This window comes from Arabidopsis thaliana, chromosome 5, assembly GCF_000001735.4.
Source record: "Arabidopsis thaliana chromosome 5, partial sequence".
Lineage (NCBI taxonomy): Eukaryota > Viridiplantae > Streptophyta > Magnoliopsida > Brassicales > Brassicaceae > Arabidopsis > Arabidopsis thaliana.
In genome coordinates, this window is record NC_003076.8 from 24917653 (window position 1) to 24942157 (window position 24505).

At 37.1% G+C, this 24505-nt stretch overlaps 9 protein-coding genes across 16 annotated transcripts; 5 read left to right on the forward strand and 4 right to left on the reverse strand.

Moving 5' to 3' along the window:
- Positions 1–826: 826 nt before the first annotated feature.
- On the forward strand, positions 827–3303 carry AT5G62030 (diphthamide synthesis DPH2 family protein). Its single transcript, NM_125596.4, has 2 exons — positions 827–1184; positions 1386–3303. The coding sequence occupies exon 2, from the start codon at positions 1394–1396 to the stop codon at positions 2753–2755; it is 1362 nt and encodes a 453-aa protein (NP_201009.1). The 5' UTR covers positions 827–1184; positions 1386–1393; the 3' UTR covers positions 2756–3303.
- A 1846-nt stretch (positions 3304–5149) lies between these two features.
- Positions 5150–6145, forward strand: BFT (PEBP (phosphatidylethanolamine-binding protein) family protein). Its single transcript, NM_125597.2, has 4 exons — positions 5150–5358; positions 5462–5523; positions 5611–5651; positions 5828–6145. The coding sequence occupies exons 1-4, from the start codon at positions 5158–5160 to the stop codon at positions 6055–6057; spliced, it is 534 nt and encodes a 177-aa protein (NP_201010.1). The 5' UTR covers positions 5150–5157; the 3' UTR covers positions 6058–6145.
- Positions 5813–9662, reverse strand: OXA1 (inner membrane OXA1-like protein). Its single transcript, NM_125598.4, has 10 exons — positions 9548–9662; positions 8652–9126; positions 8367–8457; positions 7861–7908; positions 7651–7709; positions 7306–7381; positions 7083–7214; positions 6889–6996; positions 6757–6811; positions 5813–6675 (listed from the first exon to the last, which is right to left on the reverse strand). Exons 2-10 carry the CDS (start codon positions 9104–9106, stop codon positions 6410–6412), a joined length of 1290 nt encoding a protein of 429 aa, NP_201011.1. The 5' UTR covers positions 9107–9126; positions 9548–9662; the 3' UTR covers positions 5813–6409.
- Positions 9663–10035: 373 nt separating this feature from the next.
- AT5G62060 (F-box and associated interaction domains-containing protein) lies at positions 10036–11046 on the forward strand (the record flags this gene model as incomplete). Its single annotated transcript, NM_125599.1, has 2 exons — positions 10036–10423; positions 10523–11046. The coding sequence occupies 2 exons, from the start codon at positions 10036–10038 to the stop codon at positions 11044–11046; spliced, it is 912 nt and encodes a 303-aa protein (NP_201012.1).
- A 508-nt stretch (positions 11047–11554) lies between these two features.
- On the forward strand, positions 11555–12126 carry AT5G62065 (Bifunctional inhibitor/lipid-transfer protein/seed storage 2S albumin superfamily protein; the record flags this gene model as incomplete). The annotated part of the gene is made up of 2 exons (NM_001085311.2): positions 11555–11907; positions 11986–12126. 2 exons carry the CDS (start codon positions 11555–11557, stop codon positions 11993–11995), a joined length of 363 nt encoding a protein of 120 aa, NP_001078780.1. The 3' UTR covers positions 11996–12126.
- Positions 12127–12206: 80 nt separating this feature from the next.
- Positions 12207–15034, reverse strand: IQD23 (IQ-domain 23). The gene is made up of 2 exons (NM_125600.3): positions 14407–15034; positions 12207–13223 (listed from the first exon to the last, which is right to left on the reverse strand). Exons 1-2 carry the CDS (start codon positions 14797–14799, stop codon positions 12405–12407), a joined length of 1212 nt encoding a protein of 403 aa, NP_201013.1. The 5' UTR covers positions 14800–15034; the 3' UTR covers positions 12207–12404.
- Positions 15035–15818: 784 nt separating this feature from the next.
- On the reverse strand, positions 15819–16832 carry AT5G62080 (Bifunctional inhibitor/lipid-transfer protein/seed storage 2S albumin superfamily protein). Its single transcript, NM_125601.3, has 2 exons — positions 16475–16832; positions 15819–16159 (listed from the first exon to the last, which is right to left on the reverse strand). Exons 1-2 carry the CDS (start codon positions 16746–16748, stop codon positions 16146–16148), a joined length of 288 nt encoding a protein of 95 aa, NP_568949.1. The 5' UTR covers positions 16749–16832; the 3' UTR covers positions 15819–16145.
- Positions 16833–17309: 477 nt separating this feature from the next.
- On the reverse strand, positions 17310–21587 carry SLK2 (SEUSS-like 2). Of its 3 annotated transcripts, none has more exons than NM_001345520.1 (10): positions 21268–21587; positions 19965–20970; positions 19738–19869; positions 19578–19626; positions 19257–19471; positions 19102–19170; positions 18910–19010; positions 18627–18720; positions 18474–18543; positions 17310–18365 (listed from the first exon to the last, which is right to left on the reverse strand). In NM_001345520.1, the coding sequence occupies exons 2-10, from the start codon at positions 20886–20888 to the stop codon at positions 17569–17571; spliced, it is 2451 nt and encodes an 816-aa protein (NP_001332402.1). In that variant the 5' UTR covers positions 20889–20970; positions 21268–21587; the 3' UTR covers positions 17310–17568. The 3 variants fall into 3 exon arrangements, with proteins under 3 accessions (NP_001332402.1, NP_201015.1, NP_851245.1); NM_125602.3 differs by having other exon boundaries at positions 17311–18365; positions 21421–21587; NM_180914.2 differs by having other exon boundaries at positions 17311–18365; positions 19965–21517.
- Positions 21588–22550: 963 nt separating this feature from the next.
- BAG2 (BCL-2-associated athanogene 2) lies at positions 22551–24351 on the forward strand. 6 transcript variants are annotated; one of them, NM_001345522.1, is made up of 4 exons: positions 22551–23005; positions 23109–23365; positions 23461–23607; positions 23814–24351. In NM_001345522.1, exons 1-4 carry the CDS (start codon positions 22825–22827, stop codon positions 23874–23876), a joined length of 648 nt encoding a protein of 215 aa, NP_001332748.1. In that variant the 5' UTR covers positions 22551–22824; the 3' UTR covers positions 23877–24351. The 6 variants fall into 6 exon arrangements, with proteins under 6 accessions (NP_001332748.1, NP_568950.2, NP_001332747.1 ...); NM_125603.3 differs by having other exon boundaries at positions 23851–24351; NM_180915.1 differs by having other exon boundaries at positions 22744–23005; positions 23818–24303.
- The last annotated feature ends 154 nt before the right edge of the window (positions 24352–24505 follow it).

Consider the following 24505-nt stretch of genomic DNA (forward strand, 5'->3'; position numbering starts at 1 on the left):
TCGATTACTTATTTCAGTTGGTTAGATTGAATGTGTTGGGATTTAGATAGAGAAGGTTACGTGAAAATTTGCTCACTCATATTATTCGTTGAGGTTTCGCAATCACTTGCAATGGGAAACCAAAAACCAAATGCATAACTTGCAAGAAAAATGAGACATCAACATCTAACTGATTTTTCTTCAATTAGATGGCATATTATTTACAAAAAAAAAACTAATTTTCTCAAATATATTATCTTGAAAAGCTAGACACTAATCGATTGTGAGTTTATGAATTATAAGGGTCCTAAGAAAACTCTCAAAGCAAGACTATTTTCCTAAAAACACTTTGTTTTGTTGTCTCAATTTCACTTTGTTTTTCTTAACAAGTTCCGATTTATTGCCTATCAATCTCAGTTAGTCTACGCCAGGCTTTGATGATACATATTTAGGTGTAATCATCCCTCCCAAGTCCCAACAAAGCTCAAAGTTGAGAGTTAACTAAACCTTCCTCTAACTACTAAGTACTAACTAAACAATTATAGATTTCTTTTGGTAGTGGTGAACCTTTTGTTGTTGTACTCAAGTCTTTCTAACCACAACTCACTATTCTCTTTGACACTATAACTGTAATTAAGGGAAATGAAAAATAATGAAGACTAGATGTGTCTTTAAAACATAAAACTTGGATTAATACTAGTATAGACTGATTTCTATATAAAATATCTTGAAGTTTGTCCATCTTGACTCTTGATCCTTATTCGTCACTGTTGAGTTGTTGACAATGACATGTGTGATAATGTGTCTTAGTGTCTATGCATTTACATACATACAAACATCTAAATCTATGAGTTGTCTTCTTTCCCAAACTAATATGTTGTCTCTGATTTGCAACATCAACCACACAAAACAAAAATCTAAGAGAAAATCAAGAACTCTCGGTATCATCGATGAAGCAGTAGAACATACTCTAGAAACAAATGTTCTCGGTTTAATGTTACTTATCCGGTTAGATTATACAATAAAATTGATTGGCTTATAACACCGGTTAGACCTTAAACCCTTTCGTGACTTATTAGTTGGTCTCTGCGCCGCGTTCTCTTCTCTATCGATTAAGCAAAATCGACCCTCTTCGATTTTTTTTTTCCATCTCTGAGCAAAATATCGTGCTTTCATCATCTTCGTCTGCTTCTTCTTCTTCCAAGGTTTGTCTTCGATCTCGAAGTATACTGATTCAAAGACCTAATTTTTGTCCCCATTCGATTGTAGAAGCTTCACATAGATTAATAAAGGAATCGACTTTGTTCTGTTTTAGCGACTATGTTTACCTAAGCTGTGTAAACTTAAGAGAAACCCTTTTGCGGATTGAATGTATGATTTATGCATATCTTTCTCTTATGTTTCAGGCCAAAGTATGGAGCTTTCTGATCCAAACAATGGCAAGACCAACAAACCAAAGCAACCTCCAAAACGTTTCATCAAGAACCAAATCCCTGATTCAATCCTCGGTGATGCATCCCTCAACGCTGCTATCTCCATCTTACCTTCAATTTACCATTTTGAAGTCCATAAATGTGTGTGGCGTATCAAAACATCAAACGCTAAACGCATAGCTCTGCAGCTTCCAGAGGGTCTTCTTATGTACGCTCTTACACTCTCTGATATCTTCACATCTTTTGCTGGAGCTTCTCACTGTTTTGTACTCGGTGATGTTACTTATGGAGCTTGTTGTGTTGATGATTTCTCTGCTTGTGCGCTTGGTGCTGACTTGCTTATTCACTATGGACATAGTTGTCTTGTCCCTATCGACTCTACAAAAATCCCTTGCCTTTATGTTTTTGTTGAGATCCAGATAGATGTCAAATGCTTGTTGAACACTATACATCTGAATCTCGCGAGTGATGTTAAGAACATCATTCTTGCAGGCACGATTCAGTTCACTTCGGCGATTAGAGCTGTGAAACCAGAGTTGGAGAAGCAAGGGTTCAATGTTTTGATCCCTCAGTCAAAGCCTCTATCTGCTGGTGAAGTCCTTGGCTGTACAGCTCCCAAGGTGAAGACGGTTGAGGATTGTAAAGACCAAGTACTGGTCTTTGTAGCTGATGGGAGATTTCATCTAGAAGCATTCATGATAGCCAATCCAAAAATCAAGGCGTTTAGGTATGATCCATATCTTGGCAAGCTGTTTTTAGAGGAGTATGATCATAAGGGAATGAGGGAGACGAGAATGAGAGCGATTGCACGGGCCAGGGAGGCTAAAACTTGGGGGATCGTGTTGGGGACATTGGGAAGGCAAGGAAATCCTAAGATTCTTGAGAGATTAGAGAAGAAAATGATGGAGAAAGGGATAGATAGCACAGTTGTTTTAATGTCGGAACTTAGTCCCACTAGAGTGGCATTGTTTGAAGACTCGGTGGATGCTTGGGTCCAAATAGCATGCCCAAGACTTTCTATTGATTGGGGTGAAGCGTTTCTTAAGCCGCTTCTGACGACTTTTGAGGCTGAGATTGCTCTAGGATTCATCCGCGGCTGGTGGGAGAATGATTCTTCTAGTAGAGTAAATTCTTCATCTGGCTGTTGCAAAGAGGACAAAGAAACAAGCTGTGCGTGTAAAAATGAGAACGTGAAAGATGACAAGAAAGACAATGATGGGGCACTCGATGGAGACTATCCAATGGATTACTATGCACAAGAAGGTGGAGAATGGAACTCTTCATATCTCAAGAAGTCATCTCGTCCCATTCGAAGAAACCCTTTACCTTCTTCTGTAGTTTAGAATGCTGACAGAGTAAATTCAACCACAGCAGGTATTACCAAGTCAAAAAGGCAAATGGGTTTTGATGATGTTCCTGGTATTTTCGGATGGGTTGATTTGCTTGTATCGTAATCTTCATGCTGAAGAATGTTACTTGGGGAGGTCTTGAAGCGAAACCTTAGACTATTACGAGAGTTTGACATAACATGAAGATTGGAAGAGTGAAGACTCCTGGTCTGTTTTGATACAAAGCGGTGAGGATTAAACGCTGTTTGCAGAGAAGCTACTACACTTGTTTATTTTTGTCTTCTCATTACTTGTTTTGATGGGTTACAACAAAATGGTGATTGAAGTGAAAACAGAGCCCTGTTTATGTGTCTGTAGTGAAAACTGATGATGTTTGCTGCCTATTGGACCCGGTTTTGTTTTGGTTTTGAAGTTTCGTTGGATCCGGTCTCATTATAGTAAATCGAGTTGACTATTCTTGCAATTTAGAAGAAGAAAACTAAGATGTAAACATGATTCATGAAAGTTTGTGATGAAAAAGAGAATAAGTTTCAGCTGATTTTAGAACTAGTACCTCTACTATGAATGAATTAATGAGTTTAACCGATTTACACTGAATGTCAAAATGAAAAGGAGAATATGGTCGTACACTGACAAAATAAAAGAGGGAAAAGATATGGTCGTACACTGATACTGATAGTATCGGATCATACGTCAATAAGGGATAAGATATTATTAGGTTCCCACACTTGGACATCATCTCTTTATTTGTTTCGTTGAAAAAAATAATGTTCTAATTTTATCGGATCTCCTCAACAAAATATCACTCCAATTCCACCACCTCTCTGTCCCCTGTCCTCTTTTTTTTCTTTTTGCCTATTGAAAAAGTCACCTTAATTTTTCTTGTGGCATAATTTTTCTTGGACCATAGAGATATTCATAAAAGAAAGAAAAGAAAAGATTGTTCACAATGCCACCTTTCTGTATATAATTCACTACGAAGAAACAACATTTGGCATTTGACAAACCATCAAGCAGCAACTATGGATTCTCTAGAGAATCTCGCATGCAAATATCAATGTGTCCCCTAGATTTTATTTTCTTCTTCTTTTTTTTTTTTTTCTTTTTTTTTTTGTATAGTTTGGTCAAATTCGAACATGTGACATGTTTAGTAATTTATGATCCGATGTTGTCTTGAATTTACGAAATCCCTACGTGTGTGTGTCTTAAGTCGAAATTTACATGTTAGTAAGAAGCTCCTAGTTTTGACTCCAAATATCTCCAAGTTCCAACGACACGAAGAAACTTTTTATAACTGAGTTTGGCTAAAAGCTAATATGTTACTATGTTAGCACCAATTAACCATCGACGTGTTAGATTCTATTCAGACAAAATTTTAGTCACTTTTTTTTGTATCGTCAACTGGAATCTATGTCTTTTTTAATTTCGTAGTAATGTTTGCGTTGACTGTTTAGCTAAGAAAGTAAGAGCGTATAGTTTTCTATTTTCTCATGTAAATTTGTTGGTTTCTGATTAGTTCTCAGTAGAGTAAAGTGTCTTCAAGAAAATGAAAGTGTTGATGATTGCTAGAGAACAAATATGTCTCTCTATTCAACGATAATGGTTATAAGACGGATCAACAAAATGGCTACAGAAACAAGCATTTAAAATTAATAAGGTGCACTGTATTTGGGACACGTATTGAATTGAGCATGATGAGAAACTCATGTTGATTCTGTGACTAGAAACTATAAAGTGTCTAATTAGATTCTTTGTCTTTGTAAAGCAGATTCCATTCTTTTTATTGTTTTATCTCTTCTTCATATTTGGAATATCTACAAATCAATTCCTAAGCCAATCATCACAGTATCTGGTTTTTATTTTTTTATCGACACGCGGGCTTATTCTTTTCTCCATTTGGTCGATCGAATATTCGAATGTAATGGGGACAATAGTTATTGAGTTTTAATAAATACGAAACGTGAAGATAATTTTGCAATAGATAATTGATCTGTTATCTATACATGTGAGTTTTTTTTTTTTTTTTTTTTTTTTTTGTTATGTGCATACACGGAAGTATTTTTTAAAATAGGTAACAAAATAAACATGTAATTTCTAACCATATAGAATAGGTAACAAATTACAATAATTGAAGTAATATGGTTAGAAATTACATGTCAGATATATACATACAATATCTAAAGATGACAAATGTCAAATAGTAAAATAATAGAGCATTTATGGAAGACTATCTAATTCAGTATAGTAGATATATACATACATACAAAATACAATCTATCTCTCACTTTGTGCCAAGTCCCGAGATTCTTTAGAAAGCCTATATAAAGCTATCACATGTTTTCATTCTAACGAAATCAGCATCAATCACAAACGCAAACACATTGGAGCAAAGAAAAATGTCAAGAGAAATAGAGCCACTAATAGTGGGAAGAGTGATAGGAGATGTACTCGAAATGTTTAATCCAAGTGTGACAATGAGAGTCACTTTCAATTCCAACACAATCGTATCCAATGGTCACGAGCTCGCGCCTTCTCTTCTCCTCTCTAAGCCTCGCGTTGAGATCGGTGGCCAAGATCTTCGTTCCTTCTTCACCTTAGTACGTAATTAGCTTTCTTCTAAACTTAAAATACATATGTTAAGTACCTTATTTAGTTCTCTCTTGTAGCATTAATCTTGTGGTTTTCTTTTTAACTCGAAAGATCATGATGGACCCCGATGCCCCGAGTCCTAGTAATCCTTATATGCGTGAATATCTGCATTGGTAAGTCGATTGAAGATATCACATTACTTCTCATATATTACAACAACAATGTATAATATGTATTCTTTATGTTCTCATCAAATTCAGGATGGTGACAGATATTCCCGGGACAACCGATGCTTCTTTTGGTAAGAATACATCACATCATAACACATTTACATAGACTTTTTCACCCACCACATCTTTGGTTGTAAACACATTCCCAAGCAAACACATTTTTGGAAGAGGAAGAGAAATAGGGATGTATGTATGTATGTATGTATGTTGATGAAGATAAGATCATGAATGGATTTATTGATTGCAGGGAGAGAGATAGTGAGATATGAGACGCCTAAACCGGTGGCGGGAATACACAGATACGTCTTTGCGCTATTCAAACAGAGAGGGAGGCAAGCTGTGAAGGCAGCGCCGGAAACTAGAGAGTGTTTCAACACAAACGCTTTCTCTTCTTACTTTGGTCTTTCTCAACCTGTTGCTGCTGTTTACTTCAACGCCCAACGTGAAACTGCTCCTCGACGACGTCCTTCTTATTAACTCTATCTATTATAACTCTGCTCTATAAACAATAAACTTCAACATAGCTACAAAGATTATGGATGCTTGTGCTGAATAAATCCAACCATTACCAAGATGTTCAAAAAGATCCAATGTTGTTCAAGTTCTGTTACTTAACAAGATAAAAAAGTATATGTTATCCAAAATGTTTCTATAAAAACAATCTTCTATTCTATAATTGGTCAAAACAAACTTACAATAGCTGCCTCCAGCTTTTTAGCTCACAGAGTAGTTTCATCAGTGAGAAAATTCTGTGTTCACTTTCGACTCAAAAGCTTTATTATTTTTTTCGTTTGGCCCTCTTAACAAAAATAGTATGCACCGTTTTAAATCACTTCTTCTTGCTGCTATTCTTCTTCCTTCCCTTTACTTGGCTCTCCAAAGCCTTGAGCCTCTTACTAACAGGACTCAGCGATGTTGAGGAAAGCCTCGGGTTTACTGGCGAAGGTGGTTCTATCTGGTTCTGTGTATGGTCCTGTGTCATGGCTTTCATTTTCTTGAGAGCTGAAAACAGGTCAAATGAAGGTTGTTGACCTGGAGGAGGTGGAGGCAGATCAGGTATGCGTAACATCTTCTTCACTTGAGGACGCTTTATCACTGTCATTAATAACCATTCCTTGTTAATGTTTCAAACCAAGAATATGCCACAGTTAAAATCTTCATTACACACTCACTCACCAAGTCCATACATGAGAGAGAACAGGTTGGATGTGATCCAGTAACAAAATATGGCCTGCAAATTTTCGGAAATTCGTTAGAACATCCATTATACAAAGTCTTTCGAGGTTTTTTCCGATAAATGATAATAACCTGTGGAAAACTCATTGTCATCGGGACTGTGAGGAGAGCAAAAACCCGACAAACAGTTTTTACAGTGCCAGCCATCGGATTCCCTTCCATGCCTTCTTGTGCATTACACTGCGAAGTGGACATGTTTAAGCTTAAGTCAGCAAGTCTGTTAAAGGTTGATGTCAAAAAGTTTATTAAGTTAGCAGAAACTGTACCTCAACGGTTATCAAGAATGTCAATCCTGTTATAACCGGCAAGATGTATAAGCTGTCGGGAGTTGTTAGATCGGTAAACCATAATGCACCTCCTGTTTGGAATGAAGGTACCTTCTCTGCCATATTTCGAATCTGGGGAAAAAATAACTCATTTGAGACAAAAAGCCTAATGATATAACAAACAACATAGCCCAAAAAACATCTTAAGATTAAAACGTCTTACAGCAAGGAAAAAGCAGATGAACAGCGGTCCCTGAATAAACATCCCTTTCATTGGGGTGAATGGAGTGACACCATATCTGTAAATTATAAACAAACAGTATATGGTTATTAGGACATATCTACCAATATATTCAAAATGTCAGGAGACTGCACCAATACAATAACCAGTAGAACAGACAAGCTACATATAGCGCACTCCCTACCCAACTATGATCCACGAGGGAAAACTTATATTAAAACTAGTATAGAATTCTAGTTTTTACGACCAAAAGAAGTTTAAACTCCAAAGAGATCTTTAAATTTGATTTTTCTGGTCAGAAAATGTTTAAATTTAAAAGCAGCTTACTCTTTAAACAAATTCTTCATCTTTTTTTGACCTTCTGCCATCGTAACCGAGTCCATTCCCTGAACAAAAATAGTAGGAAAGAATATGGAGAAAATCAAAATTAACATGCTGAGCTAAAGCTGAGTGGACATGCAGTCAGTACAAAAGCTATTAGCAGGTAGCAAAAGTGAGGATGACTTCCATGATGTATTAATAACAAACTTCACATACCTTGTTTTGCATTTCCTCCCGGATGGACTCCAACCGTGGCCTCATCAGCTGCATGATCACAGAATAGACTACTGATGGATGTAGCATAAGGCAGAAAAAAATAACCAAGTATAAATGACAGAAGTTATAAGTTAATGTGCATAGACATTGCTTTCCTTTTGTATGTCAAATTTGTTTCACAACCTGAGTATGTAAAAACACAAAAAGCAAGAAGAAACTGTAACGGTTGGAAAGTAGAAATTTTTTCATGAAGTTCACAAATACATCCTTTGCAGTAGTTTATGATTTATGTAGACTTGTGTTATTGACTACAGTGATGTGGATCTCAACTTCCTATTCTATACAGAGATCAAAGTCTACATATAACATATTCATATTTTTATAACCGAAAGAAGCATGTCTAATTCTCTAACTACAGTCAGTCTCTATATTTGAAATTACTTTATATATGCACCATCCTAAATGATCTGCAAGGTGTGAAAAAGGGACAAAAGGGAGACACATACCGCTAACTTGGTTGTGTCTTTCATTTGTTTGATCAAGAGAGGAACTGTTGATGATCGGATCAAAATGGTTGCTACAACAATGGATGCCCACCTGTAAATAGCCAGAAAGAATATAAGGATATAGTAATATCTTGGTCCAGATGAGGTTTTCAGACTTTTTAACTCATAAATATCCGAATCTTATCTCAACAGTACTCAGCTAACATGTGATGTATACTTAAGATCAACTCCAGCAGACTGATTAAAGTGAAACATGACACAACAAACAATATTAAAGTTTCTTACCACTCAAAGCCTGTGAATGTATGCACCATATCAATGCACTGCTGAAGGGCCGCGATAGGGAAGAAAGAGTCAGCAGCTGCAAGTGTAACTTCACTGACAGCAGCAGCAGCCTGAGCTGGCACATCTTGCAATGTTGAGTCGGTTATGACTTCTGCAATGTCAGACATCACACCAATCTTCTCTGAACCAACACCAGGTGCACTTGACATATAACGATAGAAAGCAAAACCAGACGTGGGAGCAAGAGGCAAATGTAAGCTTCCTCCAGAAACTTTGGAGAAATCAGAATTGTTAACGGATCTTTGGTGAAGAAAGCTATGGTAACTTCTCTGAGATGTTTCTTGACAGAATGAATCCCTTTCATGATCACTCTCACGAGGGATAATATGATAAACTGGTTGGTTACGACGAGCGAAAAGCCTGGACCTTATAGATAAAGTTTGCCTGAAAGCCATTGCAGAATCTAAACAAGATCCTACAGTAGTAAGAACAAAGTCAATATCCAATAGATTGCTGATTTTCAGATCAAAGAGCAAACTTTTTTATTCATTGATCTTGCTTAAAAGGAATCACACATAATCAAGTTTCAATTTTTGGAAATACGTATAGAAAACAATAGAGAACCCACAACAAATCATAGAAGAGATTACTAAAAGAGCATACTAAAGATTGAACTGTGAGTTGAAGGAAACAGAATCAGAAGAAAGCAGAGAGATTTCATAAGAGATATCAATCAGCTTCAGGCACTTGCAAACATATCCAAAAATTTAAGCTTGAAAATGATGATAAATCGGGGGAACAAAGAAATGTTAAAATCAAACAAAAAACCAAACAGAGTAACAAAGAGGAAAACTTTAAAAACTACTTGAATAGAGAATCTTCAGAAATAATGAAACCTGTCAATGGAAGAAGAAGACGGTGATGGTGACGGTGAGACGAGACGACTATGAATCACGGCGAACGAAACAGAGACGGTGAATGGGTTTTAGAATGGCTAAGTTATGAGATCACTAAAGGAAGGTCAGATCGTACGGGAAATTAGGGATTTTAGTTAAACCGTTCTGGTTTATTTTGTTCGGTTTGGTTTATAAATCGGACCGAACCAGATCACTTTTGACTTTTGAAAAAATGTCCAAACTCCAAACGATACCTCAGCTAAAATTTATCGTACCATGTGAGAAGATTTCTATGTCTTTTTTTTTTTTGCTAAAGAAGATAGATTTTAGTTTGTTGTAATAGAAATTTAATTTATTGTAAAAATTCTATTATAATATATTTTCATTATCCGTTTCGAATTAGTACTCACAATTATATTGATAAATATATGAACATGTAAAGCCCTCGTTGTATCTTCCATATAATCAAATCTCTAGGGTTTAACGTGATGAAGAGAAGAAGCAAAGAGAGCAACTACAATATCTCATCACAACGTCGTCGATACCGTGAAATCTCCACTAGGGAAAAGTCCCGTTATATTGATATCCCTCTCGATATAACGGTGGAGATACTCAAGAAACTCCCTGCGAAGTCTCTCGTGAGGTTCCAATGCGTCTCGAAACAATGGTCAACCATTATCGGATCCCGTAGAGACTTCATTGATTCGATCGTGGCCCGTTCGATGACTCATCCGCAGCAGTGGTGGGATGTCCTTCTCATCTTCCACTACCAATCAGACAAATCTTCTTTTTTCATCTTCACTCATCCTCTAAACACTAACCAAGAATTAGTATCAATCCCTGGATTAACGGTCGACTGTTATGGCTACATTCGTGGTTTGATTTTATGTTGTTCAGATAGTTCTATTTCTGTCGCTATATACAACCCTACTACGAGGCAGTCTCTTCTCTTACCAAAGATCTAAATGCTCATAGATGATTTATTCAATCACGTTTTCGTCTTTGGGTACGATCCTGTCAAGAATAAATACAAAGTAATGTGCTTGATGATTACTAAATCGGAGGAGTTTGAGAATGCTTGTTTTGTTTTCACATTGAGAGATCCCAAGAAGCAATGGAGGAACGTCAAATGCGGTATCCAACATCACTATCCGTGGCTACCCGCAGTTTGCATCAACGGGGCTATCTATTACCGAGCCACTGAAGATCATGGTTCTACATTTTTCTTGGTGAGTTTTGATGTTAGGTCCGAGAAATTTGATCATGTGAATGCTCCGAAAGAGCTGATTGATAGCAAGGATTCGACTCTGATAAATTACCAAGGAAAGCTAGGATTCGTAAGTTATGAGAGGAGCGTGGGAATATGGGTTATGGAGGATCATAATAAACAAGGATGGTCCAAGGTTGTAGATAGCTCCATTGGAAGTGGTGAGATTGTTTTCATCAATAAGATGGTTATCTGTCATGACACGGTATATGTAGTCTTTTTTTTATCCTAAGCGAAAAGATCGTATGAGACACATTGGAATCGAAGGTACTAGTGCGGAGGAAATAAAGCGTAATCATCTTATTCATATATTGGGTGTTCCATATCATGTGGAGAATACAATGTGTTTGTATTAGTTAGAAGTTTTCAAACAATTTTTTTTATCGATATAATGGTTTCGAAACATAGGTTGTTATATATAAAAGTACTTAACCATTGAGTGATTGTCTTCTCTATATGAACTCCACCTTTTCCTTTGCAATTCACTTCCAACATTGCTTTCATATGTGCTAACGTGCACGTCAATGACACTATTGTGCGCACCCTAATCACTTTTCGCATGATATGGCTTGTTTTTAGAGGTGGAAATAATTCATATAAACCTCATCGCGTTCACACAACCTCTGTTGAAAACCAACTCCAAACACACTCCCAACGCTCGTTTTTCGTGTTGTCTATAAACCCTACCTTGTACACCAAGCGAAAACGTCCTAACTAGTTTGGCCTAATAATCAAAAGATATGACGAGATCATTCTCTCCGGTGGTGTCTCTCTTCTTATTACTACTGCAAACGATATGTTCAGCCACTGTGGAAAACGCAGCGGATTGTGCGGCGGTGGGAACGCTGATATCGTCGTGCACAGAGTTTGTGAACTACGGGTATCCGGATCCGATACCAGGGTCGAGTTGCTGCGACGCGATGACTGTGATCGGAACTTACTCTGATTCGTCGGAGAAGAGAAAGTGGCTGTGTAACTGCTTCATGGATCTCATCAATGTCTATAACTCTAACGCCACCGCCATTTCTACTTTGTCTGGCTTCTGCGGCGTCGTTTTGGGCTTCACCATCGACCCTAACACCGACTGCAACTTGTAACTCACCCTTTCTCTATATATTCCTTTATGATTTATTTAGTATCAAATTAGATTCATTTGTTTTCCTTTTTGTAGCATTCAATGAAAATTCAAGGCTCAGTGTCAGTGGATTCCAAAACGGCCTCACATATAGATAAGGTGGATTCCAAAATTTGTACTACAAAATTATGAATGCTTATCTGAAACAAATCTGTATTAAACTCTTGATAAAACCAGTAACGAAAATTACATCAGTTAGTTTTAGTTTGGTTTCAGTTCTTCTGATATCTAAAAAAAGATACCATTTGAACCATATCTAAATTGTGGGGTTTGACTCAGTTTGATTAATCTTAATTGAACACTAATCAACAAAGATAGAGAACAGAGTGGTGTTCCTTCTTTTGCAAGCAATCGAAACTTGTTAACAACAATTTACACATCCAGTGTTAATACTTATCTCTTCTGGAAAATTACCAAACTCAAACCAAAAAAAAGAAGAGAAAGAGAATCACAATCTAAACAAGAAACGAAGAATGCATCCTCGATTTCGCACTTTGGTTCCGATTCAATCGATCAGAATCGCCTCCTCCTCCTCCGTAGTAACCAGCGCTTCCAACATCCAAACTCTCTTCTTCTACCGCTGTGTAGTAGTAATACTGTCCCTGAACAGATCTCTTGTAGCCACTGGTCTCATTAGAGACCTCAACTCTCTGTTTCGGCGCACTTTGTGACCGAACTTTAGCTTTATAAGACTCAGTGTTAGCCATGTAATTCGGGTGATAACCCGAGTAGTAATAGTTATTACATCCCCAAGAATACTCGCTTCTTGACGTCGGCGTAAAAGGAGTTCTTCTTCTTGACCCACTAGAACCAACTTGAGGACTATTCTCTGTACTTCTCGGACCCAACAAAGATTGTTGTCGTTTCCTCGGAGACTCATTGTTTCTCTCTGAACGTAACGGTTTGGGATGATAATGAGGCTTCCAAGTATCCACTTCTAGGATCTTGTCTCCATTTTCGCTTTCCTCCGCCTGCCAATCTAACCGCTTAGAGCCTCCACGGTGGTCAAGAGAGCTGACTTCAGCGTTTGAAACGCAGCGCGTGTGAAGAGAACGTGGAGAAGACGAGGAAGATGGGAACAAAAGAGCGGTGGAGGAGTGGAAAGAAGCAGAGGAGTGAGAAGAACGAGAGGCTCGAGCACGAGCTTGAGATTGAAGACGAACAAGAGTCTGCATCCTTCTAAGCATATCTGCAGTTTGTTTTCTCACTATGTGTCCTCTCACTAATGCTTGAAGCTTCACTAATGCCTTTAGTGCTCGTAATGCTCTCCTCGCCTGAAAATTTTCCAAAGTAGCCAAAGCAAACCAATAAACTTCATATAGAGTCTTTAATTTATGTTCAAAAAATGAATATTTACTCCATATAGAAAGAACTTGGAGTAAAAAATTGGCTCCACCATGAATAATCAAAATTTGAGTTTGCTTGAAAGTGAATAACAAAGACAAGGCGAGTTCAATCATTTGTTGAAGACATAATCATCGTTTTGCCAACTAACATTAAAACACACAGAAAAAGAGTAGTAAAGGGATTAGTTGTTTGTGAAATTATTCTATTTAGCTTTTAGTTTCTCAACCACTTCCACTTGTACCAAAAACTAGATTTAGTAATTACAACAGAGCCCACCATTCTCATAACTATGTCTCAAAGTCAAATGTACACACACAAACACACACGAGTTCTTCTTTACACATTGGTCAAGATTCGACAACACACATAAGATCTTGGAATAATTTAACGCAAATTAGCAAAAACAAAAAAAACTCCAAGATTCACAGATAGGAATTTGAAAAAGAGTAAAAAACATGGTCAAAATGAATCTTTGTAAGTAAAGAGAAGATAAATAAGCAACTTGAAAAAGTTTTTGGGCTAAAGATTTCAACTTCAAAGTTGCTGTCCTAAAGCAAAAAAGAACCCATCTGTAAAATACTAATTAGTCTTGTTAATTTCAATAAAGGTTCAGAATTATAAAGCACAACATAACGTGGAACAAAAAAAAACTTGGCCCATCTGACAACTAAAATCAAATGATTCACACCAACATTAAACTAAGTTCATTTCGACATTCTGATCAGATCTTTCATCAAAATTTTGAGTGATAAACTAACAGAAGAAGATAAAAAAAAAAACTGGAACTATTGATAACCACTAAAAATAGTGTCGGCAGAGTGTACAAGTTTCAAAGAACCTTCTTCATTTCACATTTGTTTGTCTTCTTCTTCTTCTTCTATAGTCAGTTTCTTTTGGGACCAAACCCCACACAAAACAATACAAGTTTTACCCATTGTTTCCATTTTCAAAATTTGAAATTGTGAATGAGAAGAAAAAAAATCCGAATTTCAACAGTTATTGCACATTATGTAAATTGTTTTATGAAATTTTCGAACAGTTTCAAAATTCAACATTTTGAATCATTCTTGAATTAATCAGCTAAAACGTTTGAGAAATTAGTAAACTAACCAGATAACCACGAAAAGCGGATTGAATCTTCATCGCCGCGATATTCTCCTGAGCCCACCGACGGTTACTTCTTCCTATTTGAAACACCGACGAGTTTCCACCGCCACCGACGTTTCTCCCGCCGTTTCCGCTTGTTAGTCTCACGACTTCAGCTGCCGCATGAGCAGCAGTAAGAGCTGCTTCCGCCACCGCGGCTGTCGCAGCAGCCACAGCTATCGCATGTTTGTCAGCATCCAAACCATTTTGCTCAACCACCGAAGCCGACGTCACCGCCGGAGCTCTCTTGCTGGAATTTGAAGATCTGGTGGTGAAGCTCCACCTCCGTTTATCTCTCGACGAAGCAGCTTTATCAGACTTTTTTTTACTCCCGAACAGTCTCCCGAAAAAGCCCATCTTTCATCGTCGGAAAATCGTCGGCGAGGTTTTGTCGGAGAGTTCTCCGGTTGATTAACACTTTATTTAATATCTGAGATTGTTTTTTGTGTTAGAGGAAAAACAAAACATAAACTTTTGTCTATAGAGAAGCTAAATAGAGTTTAACGGCTTATATATAGATTGCAGAGTACGTTTCCACGCGCCGGCATACAGCGAGTTAGTTACACGAGATTTTAAAAGGCTTTTTTATTTTTTGCTTAGCTTGACTTTATCTAAAGGGCGTCGGTTAAAGTCAATGGGCCTGACTAATCCTACCAACCGTACCAGATCTGTGCTTTGTGGTTTTGTTCAAACCATTTAATATCAATTACGTCATTTTTTATTTTATTTAACTTTTTCTGTAATGTGAATTGTGAAGTGAATATTAGATCTTTGAATTATGTAGAAAACGTATGAAAAATAAATAATGAAGAAAAGAGAATAATTGGGAGGACGTGTCATTCTTTGAAGCCCATAATTTCACTGCAGTCTAGTGTCTGTGACTTCTGCAATTTGGCAGCTTTTTTCTTTGCTTCAATCCAATACAATGACTGCAAACTTTACAAATGTGTATGGAATATGTTTTTGAAATCAGAAATATATTTTGTGTGGATGATAGGTGTTTATCTTTTATCCAGGCCATACAAATGTTACATAGGTTGTTATTCTGGTGGCACAATTCAAATTCTTCTTGTACTTCAAATTCTATAAAGAGAAGTTGTTAATCACTAGCTAGATTAACCCCTCGATTTTGAAAGGTGTTGTTTTCTTCGTTTATTCATCTATCTATTTGTTTAGTTATCTATATTTTACTGTTCAGTAGGATGCAGTTTAGAAGTAAGTCTACGAAAAAGGAAAACAAATAGGGAACATTCGAAAATAAAGACTAGCTGTGATAACGATCGTCTATAACCACTAATAAATACTATCCTCCTCAAGTCGTATTCAGCAACAAGCACTAGAGGGGTCAGGTGCAATTTTTAGACTTTCTAGCTTTTAAACAAACATTGTTAGCTTGGCAACAATGAAAACTAACATGATTTTCCATGCATATTAAACAAGTCACTAATCTAATTTATTTCTGATGTCTAGACTTACGTACGTACATGTTTAAGAATAATTTGGTTTCAGACCGGGAATGTTTTATTCTCATAATTATCAAAGCTTTTTATTATACTAGTAGTATCTAAATTTCTAAGCAAAACTACTAGAACTTTATTATAGTAAAGCAGAAGTTAGAAGAAAAAACATAAGACTGGAATATTTCTCATTATTCTTTATTTTCCCGTTTTCCTTGATCATCTTGGAATTGACTCGTAGCTTAACTAAGCATTTATACCTGCACAACCCAAAAACAAAACAAACAAAAAAACAAAAAAACCTCAGAAACAGATATGAAATAGAGGTCTATATATCATTAAATAAACACATTACTACATTAGCCGAGTTAGCTAGAGCTGATATATGAGGTTTTATCCTACTTAATCTACTTGGAATCTTAGGCCAAGTCTTTTTGGTTTGGCCATATATTAGGCCAAGTCTAAAATGTTGGTAACTAAAACTAAATATATATTGAGATTTGTTTTATTCATCCTCATCTTGGGATAACGAGCCAAATATCAAACTTCTTGGTTAAAAGTAAATAAATCCGTACCACAATCCACAGGAGGAAGGTTACAAAGCGAAGGAAGAGAGGTGGCTGCACGGAGAGCGTTGCATAGACAATCTCTATTAGTAGATTGAAGTGCGGCGCAACACTCTGAATTTGGTCTGCCTGAACCGGGCAGCACCATGGCGGCGCATACCTGCACATTTGCTAGATCGTTGCCACATTCTTGGGCTTGAACTACCGTTTCTATAGCAGTCATGGCAAGAAAAAGGACACTGAGAACGGCTGCGAAAGACTTGAACGATGCCATTATTGCCATGGATAAGTTTGTTTCTATAGATATCTGATGTAGTTCTATGTATATGATATCATATGTTTAGATTTATCATTTATATAATGTTTTGAGTGTATATTTTGAGTGATTAATTAGATGAGTTGAGGAGACGTTTGGCATGGTCACATGGTCTAGTTAGTTCACAAGATTTACATGTGAAAGTAAATCACTCTGTTCTCTATCCACCACGCTGAGTGCAAGGTTTTTTTATTTATTTATTTTATTCTTTAGTGCAAAGCAAAAATATTTCATATACAAAATTATGTAATATATGAAATTAACTATGGTAAAAGGAGTTGACAAATTATCTCTTGTAGATAGTAGGATGGTTGGTATATTGAAGATGAAAAGTATTACTGTATTAGTGCAAGTAGATGAAGATTACATATCCGTATTTGTGGAATTTTGTATGATTTAAAATCACGTCACAAATACATTTTATTAAAATTTCAGAGAAAAAAATAGCATGTGTCTGGCTTGTTTGTGACGTGTTACCGATGTTTGTAACTGTATCAGCTTTAAATAAACGAGGCTTAAAAAAAGTCATAAGAAAAAAGGTAAAATATTGATTGATAGCGATGAGTTCCTGAAGAACAGTCTTTTTTCTTTTCCAGAATTAGTAACACTTTCCAGAAAAACCTCTTCATAAAAAGAGAAGCTTTAATCTAAGAAGAAGAAAGAACAACAACACAGTAGACACGTTAACATTGAATCCCCCTCATCAGATTCATATACCTAAGAAAGTTAGTCTTTAGTAACTCGTTCTTTACAAAGACAACATTGGAGCTAACTATCAAAATGCCTCTCATGACTTCCAAGAATATCCTCCCATGCTTTCATCAACCTCATTGCTAAAAACCCCGTTATTCCCAAAGTTGAGCGATGTATTAGAGATAATACCTTCCAGGTTTTGGCTTTGGTCTAACCCCTTGATGCCTCTGAATCTGTTGGAGGTGCTTGGTGTTTCAGCTGCTGCGGGAACATAATCTGTTCTGTTTCTTCCCATGTTGGTATTGCAATTCATCATGTTCTGACCAGAAAGTGACTGTTGTTGTTGACCGGAGCCTCCATTGCTGTTTGCCATCTGTTGCCATATTTGATGAATCATTTGTTGTTCCAATGTTTGGTTACCGCTACTACAGGAAGGTGGCTGTTGGTGGTATTGCTGGGTTGAGCCATTATAACTGGAGCTTGGCATTTGCCGCTGAGGAGATAGATGGGAAGATACACCACTTATTGATGGGCTATGCACAAAACCAGGTAACAAGGGACTAGTTCCTTGATAGCTCGGGGATGCACTCCGGTTTCTTGATGGTTCTTGCTGGATTGTGGTGTTGTTTAGGTCTGAATTCAGATGGTTTTGTTTCATGAGCATGCTCTGGTAGTTGGTAAGCGCAAAAGCGGCAGCTTGTGCAGAGCCGGGAAGAGATCCTTGACCGCTCATGTTGTTCATTGGTATGTTTATCCCGGAATTGCGCAAGGCCATTAGCTTGTTGAGACTGTTCCTATCAGGTGGAAGCCCTCGGGCAGCCGCTAGTTGCTCCATCTCCTGCATCTGAGGTTTACCAGCCTTCATTCGATATGGATAGCTCTTCAAAGCCTCTGCAAATGTTAAAAGGTAGCAAGAAAGCTTTTTATAAGCACAGCCAAGTAAAAAAAAAGCGTTTTGATGAATCTCAGGGACTCTCTGGGATTTATGTATTAACTTACCGATTGGACCCACTTTTTGGTCACGGCAAAAGTCAATCATATCTTTCATGCTGCTGACAACCTCAGAAATCTGTTTAAAGAAGATGGCAAGAGTTAAACAGTAAAAAGGAGACACGCCACCAGGAAAATGCAAGAAAGTAGGCAGAGAGATACCTGCAGACACCGAACATATCGTTTTGAGAAGCCTAAGTCATTGAGTGAATGTGACTCCAAGCTTTTTGCTAGTTGACGTCCAGCAGCCATGACCCTGGAGCAAAAGACTTGGCATCAGTACATCATATTTGTATATATTAAGCTAAAATCGCTTTGATCTTCTTTGCATCAGTGAAAAATCTTACCTAATTACCGTACAAGATGCAAGAAACAATGAAATTGAATTGATTGAGAAATATGGAAGAAAGAGAGTGAAATATTGTCTAGAATCATCAAGACTCACATGTTGCTATTAGCTTGCAAATCTTGTTGATGAATCCCATCTGATCCACTTTGATCAATTGTGCTCTGACATTTCTCTGCAACCTGAAGCAATTGGTTCACCTGCACGACCATAGGGAGCAGACATTCAAAAAATCTCAAGACCAGGGATTTCAAAAAGAGTCACAAAGATTGTAAGAACCATTAATGTTACCTGTGGAGCTACTAGGCGACGAGGAAGTAGTTCTTCATGTCGACGAGTACAGAACTCCCATGAGAGAATCTGGCAAAAGGAAAAAGGATAAGCTAAGTTACTTTAATACACATTAATGATTAAAAGTATTTGGAATCAAAAGCTCTTTAAACCACCTTCAGCTCTTGGGAGAATATAATCCGAAGATGGCCTTCGCGAACAACACGGATATGTTCGTACACACTCTCCTGAACTGCTTTTCCATACTCTAACACCATAATTCCAGATCCATATCTGCGTTCAGACGGTACACCCAGATAAAGAAGCTCGTCCAGGACACCACTTGCGAATTTGATTTCGTTAAGCCTTGGCAAGACATCAAAAGTTGCTTCTGCAGAATCCATAAGAAAAAGTTACTAAGAGAAGATGTTTTGCTACCATAAACATTTTTGAAATTTCCCTCTTCTTCATCAGGGTATAAGCAAATTGGAACTTACCAAATCCTCTTCCCGATTTAGAACCACATAGATCACACTGCCATTCATCCTGCAAATGGAAAATACAAAAAGCAAGAATAAGTAACCTATTTGTAACTACACCGTAAGATCAGCATAAAGAGTATGAAACCAAAAAAAACAAAGAGTCAGGGAAACAAACCGTGGCTGCCTGAGGAGAAACACCAAGTGCACTATGCCCCACATTATCATAATGAGAAAGACACCATCTTTTCTTTGCCCGGGGAGAAAAATACTCCGTCACAAATTTCCTCCAGTAAACAATACTGCTCTCCTACAAAATCAGCAATGACACGACTGGTATCTGTCAAGAGCTTTTTTCTAGAATACACATAAAACAAAAAATTTGACGACTACATGCACACTCACAGAAGGCCTTTGTCGCTGATGATATAGGTACTGCATCAATCTTCGAGCGCAAACGCTATTTTCATAAGGTCTTGGCCCACCGGTTAGTTGCATTTGCATTCCTTGTTGTTGCAACTGTTGCTGTTGCTGTTGGTGCTGCTGCTGCAACTGTTGCTGTTGCTGCACTTGTTGCTGCTGCTGCAGTTGAACCCGTTGCAATGGTGGGAGGGACTGGAGATATTGTTGCTGTTGCCTCAGCTTTTGTTGCTGAAGCAAGATTTGGAACTGTGGATTTTGGCCTTGTTGTTGTTGTTGCTGCTGCTGCTGCAATATATCCTGTCTCTGAAGCCACTGACGTAAAATCTGCTGCTGCAAAGCATCATCCTGCTTTGAATCTAATCTAGGTTTTTTCCGTGCTTGAGTTAAGTTGTTTGGATCCTGAAAGAACGATTCAGAAGCACGCCGAGCCATAGAAAGCGGGATTTGATTAGTTTGTGATGTAGGCAGTGATGTAGCACTAGAGCCACCTAGCTGAACACTAGGATCATGCCGTTGTACCACAGTCGACCCATCTACAACTGATGAACCAGATATGCTGATATTATTAGAAGAGAACGACATAGGAGACGCCGGTAAACGCATATATGACTCATTATTGATACTAGCACTACGCTGCAAATGAGGACCACCTCCAGAGAGCCCTGAATTAGCATCTGTGACAAGCGAACTAGCTCCTGCGCTTGGACCGGGTGTTGAAACACTCATCATAACCGGATTATGCATATCACCAGAAACCATACTGAGATTGTGATAGCCACCAGTAGGTCCACCACATCCAGGAGCAGAGTTAGATGAATTCCCATAAGAGGAAGTCAAGTGAGAGTTAATGAAGCTTTGAGATTCATCATCTCCTTGAAAGAAAATCCCAGAAGTTGAAGAAGCCATTAAAGGGTAGGTCCCAAGTGAGTCTGAAATCCAAAGTTTCTTCCTCAATGCGACACAAATGTCCCACCTTTACTACTGATACCTACAACATTATACATGTATCGATTAAAATCAGATCAATAACATTCCCTAACACATGAATCTGGTGCGTTATTAAAGATACACAGACATTGAACTTAACCACTGAAATAAAAAAAAAACCAAATCAAAACCCTAATTTTAAAGTTCGTTACTTAACATAACTAACCGAGAAACTAACCAATCCCCAAAAAAAAAAAAAATAGATAGCAATCCCTTAAAAATCTCGGAGTTAGATATTTAAAAAGCAACCGAAATTAAATTACAAAATAAAAAAGCGAAGAACACGGAAACAACGTACGAAGAACTGTTAAGTGGAGCTTCGATCAATATAGAACAAAAGCTGAGAGATCACAACTAGAAATTAAAACTAAACCCAGCTGAATTGAAACAGAAGAAGAGGAAGATAATTAATGAGACAAGAAGAAGAAGAAGAAGAAGGAAAAAAATTTGCCTGGAAATTTCAAGCTGTAATATAAAGTTAAAATAAACAATCTTCTTATTTATTTTGTGTTTGTTGTTTTTGCATAAAAAAAAGGAAAATCCTGGAGAGAGCTGGAACTAGGCAATGAACTTGACGCGCCTTTGTTAATATACCTAGAGGAAATCGTAAGAACCAAATCTGACCGGACAAGCCGGTGACCCATCTGCTTATGGTTTTGCAAGTACTTTTTATTACCCGCTAGTCAATACTGACACGTGTCTTGTTTATCGTAACAAGTATCGTATGACCGATTGGTAACCTTTAGCTGTTTTGATTGCGTGGCATATTCTTGACCTTGCGATCAATAAAGTTAAATCAATTGTGGATCGTTCGATTGAGAGCATGGATCGTGTGCGACGCGTGTAGTTTAAAGTTGATTGACCAAATTATGTTTTTTATTTTATTTTTTTGTAATAACTGTACCAATGATTGCAGCTGTAAATGAGTGGGCTTACGACAAATATCCTCTTTTTTGCATGATTACTTATTGACCCCAATATTACTCCCTTTGACAATTCAACCCCTAAAATATTTCGACAAGATCATCCAACTATATGGAGCTACGACCCAACAGGCCTATTTCAGTATTTTTAGGCCCATTATTAGCCCATAAATAATTATACTCTGTTCTCCAACCGTTCAAAGCTCTGTTCTCGAACAGTCTTGAGGTCAAACCTAACCGGTGTCTCTGTCTCTAAAGCACTAGCTTGTTCAAGAAATGATCAAAGAAAGCTCGTGTGTGGTCCGTACGGTCCATGGATCATTCAAAACTTGGCAAGAAGACACACAACACCGACGATAATTCTAGACAATGTGGATCTGCAAGAAAGAGAGATTTTTAAGTTGCAGAGTTTGTCGGAGTTAAAGGCGTGACGTGTAACACAAGTTTCTGTTTCAGTTATTTCATTAGCTTACCTGTACTTAGAAACGTAGAACACGACTTATAAAATACAGAAGAACGATGACAAATAAATATAAATGTAACAACGACATTAATATATCGTCATTATTTATCAGAAATAGAAATAAATATGTGGGGGATACAACATTTATATTAAATATATGTATCTGTGATGGACTGATAATGAGACATAACAACAATCACATTAGCTGTCACTCTTTTCTTTAACTTTTTTTTCTCATTGTATAAAATTTTATAAAACAATAATCTGCTTTATATGATTCTTATCTTTCTTCTTCTTCCACGAGTTCTGTCCAGAAACAGAAACATTAATTTATTACAAAACAAAGTGTATTTACTTCTCTTTGCTCAGACGTTTCTTTTTTCTTCTTCTTCTTCTTGATCTTTTTCAGAAATCAACTTCATCTCATCATTCCTCTGTTTTTTTCTCTCTATCTCTCTTAATAAAGAAAATGATGAAAATGAGTATCGGAACAACAACTTCCGGCGACGGTGAAATGGAGCTCCGACCTGGAGGAATGGTTGTACAGAAAAGGACGGATCATAGCTCAAGCGTGCCACGTGGCATTCGGGTTCGGGTCAAATACGGGTCGGTCCATCACGAGATCAGTATCAACTCTCAATCTACTTTCGGTAAACGACACAAAACATTCCGAGTTATACAGTATTTCCTTTATACTATTAGTATGCTCTGTTTTTGGAATTTGATTGTTGTTGTTGTTGAATTTAACAACAGGGGAATTAAAGAAGATATTGTCTGGTGCGACAGGAGTTCATCATCAAGACATGCAGATTATATACAAAGACAAAGAAAGAGACTCAAAGATGTTTCTTGATCTTTCTGGTGTCAAAGATCGTTCGAAACTTATTCTTATAGAAGATCCCATTTCTCAGGAGAAACGTCTCCTTGAGTTGAGGAAAATCGCCACCAAAGAGAAATCATCTAAAGCAATCTCTGATATTAGTTTCCAAGTCGAAAGACTCGCCGGACAAGTAACTTAAGAAACATAATTTTAAATTTTCCGGATAACAACGCTCTTGTCTCGTAACTTGAATCAGAATTGTTTTTTTTGGTTTTTGGACTTTAGCTGTCGGCGTTTGATACAGTGATTGGTAAAGGAGGGAAAGTTGAAGAGAAGAATCTTGAGAATTTGATGGAGATGTTGATGAATCAATTGGTCAAGCTCGATGCCATCTCAGGTGATGGAGACGTTAAATTGAAGAAGAAGATGCAGGTACTTAAATCATGTTTTATTACTCACTGTTACTAATCTAATTCTTCATTTTACTTAGAATTCTAGATGACACAACTCTATTAATTTTTATTCATAAATTTGCAGAATTATGGAACCATTCTATAAGTAATTACCAATCATACCCATAAAGTCTTGTTATTCAAGTTTTTGAAGTCGCTTTGACAATTATTATTTTTTATGTATAGTTAGAATCTAATGATTCGATTTACAAATTGTTGGAAGGAGGAAAGATTACACAAGTATGTTGAGGCTCTCGACTTGTTGAAGATCAAGAACTCAAGGCAACCGCAAACGAAACCAAAGCCGCAATACAAGGAACGGGAAATGCTGACATTTTACGAGGAGGCGTCAAGGAAACCGACGGCCTCCTCATCAAGTCCTCCGGTGATCATAACAACAAGATGGGAAACGTTTGATTCTAGTTCAGCCTCCACGGCAACCCTACAACCCGTTAGACCGGTTCACCCAAAATTTAAATGGGAATTATTCAATTAATATCTAGATATTAATTACACGATAATATAATATACTATACTTAGTTTTCAGATTTATTGTAAGGTGTAACATATGTGATTATTTTTGTCTAGTTGTATATGATTTGTGATTGGTCGTTTATGTTACATTATCAAATTTTGTTGTTGTGATATACTAAAAACAATGTAGTATTTACTATTTAAAAGAAAATATGTGGATTAAAAAAAGTATGCGAGTAGATGGCAAAAGGGAGAGAACGAAGGTTTTGAAATGATTAAAATAAACTGTTAAGAGTTGTAGCATTTTATTTTAAATATAAAAATAAAATTTGGTTTACGATTCCAAACATATATCTACAAATGCAATCATTCAATCAGTGATATGCATGTAAACATCTACGAAA

Coding starts and splice junctions, on each gene's coding strand:
- BFT (NM_125597.2), top strand. CDS start 5,158: ATGTCAAGAGAAATAGAGCCACTAATAGTGGGAAGAGTGATAGGAGAT. Junction 5,359..5,461: donor TTCGTTCCTTCTTCACCTTA/GTACGTAATTAG, acceptor TTAACTCGAAAG/ATCATGATGGACCCCGATGC. Junction 5,652..5,827: donor GACAACCGATGCTTCTTTTG/GTAAGAATACAT, acceptor TATTGATTGCAG/GGAGAGAGATAGTGAGATAT.
- AT5G62080 (NM_125601.3), bottom strand. CDS start 16,748: ATGGCAATAATGGCATCGTTCAAGTCTTTCGCAGCCGTTCTCAGTGTC.
- IQD23 (NM_125600.3), bottom strand. CDS start 14,799: ATGGGCTTTTTCGGGAGACTGTTCGGGAGTAAAAAAAAGTCTGATAAA. Junction 13,224..14,406: donor CCGCTTTTCGTGGTTATCTG/GTTAGTTTACTA, acceptor GAAAATTTTCAG/GCGAGGAGAGCATTACGAGC.
- SLK2 (NM_001345520.1), bottom strand. CDS start 20,888: ATGGCTTCTTCAACTTCTGGGATTTTCTTTCAAGGAGATGATGAATCT. Junction 19,472..19,577: donor TAAATCGGGAAGAGGATTTG/GTAAGTTCCAAT, acceptor TGGATTCTGCAG/AAGCAACTTTTGATGTCTTG. Junction 18,366..18,473: donor CCAAAAAGTGGGTCCAATCG/GTAAGTTAATAC, acceptor TAACATTTGCAG/AGGCTTTGAAGAGCTATCCA.
- BAG2 (NM_180915.1), top strand. CDS start 22,825: ATGATGAAAATGAGTATCGGAACAACAACTTCCGGCGACGGTGAAATG. Junction 23,006..23,108: donor CAACTCTCAATCTACTTTCG/GTAAACGACACA, acceptor ATTTAACAACAG/GGGAATTAAAGAAGATATTG. Junction 23,608..23,817: donor AATTGAAGAAGAAGATGCAG/GTACTTAAATCA, acceptor ATGTATAGTTAG/AATCTAATGATTCGATTTAC.
- AT5G62030 (NM_125596.4), top strand. CDS start 1,394: ATGGAGCTTTCTGATCCAAACAATGGCAAGACCAACAAACCAAAGCAA.
- OXA1 (NM_125598.4), bottom strand. CDS start 9,106: ATGGCTTTCAGGCAAACTTTATCTATAAGGTCCAGGCTTTTCGCTCGT. Junction 6,997..7,082: donor CATTCTTGATAACCGTTGAG/GTACAGTTTCTG, acceptor TCCACTTCGCAG/TGTAATGCACAAGAAGGCAT. Junction 6,812..6,888: donor TGACAATGAGTTTTCCACAG/GTTATTATCATT, acceptor GAAAATTTGCAG/GCCATATTTTGTTACTGGAT.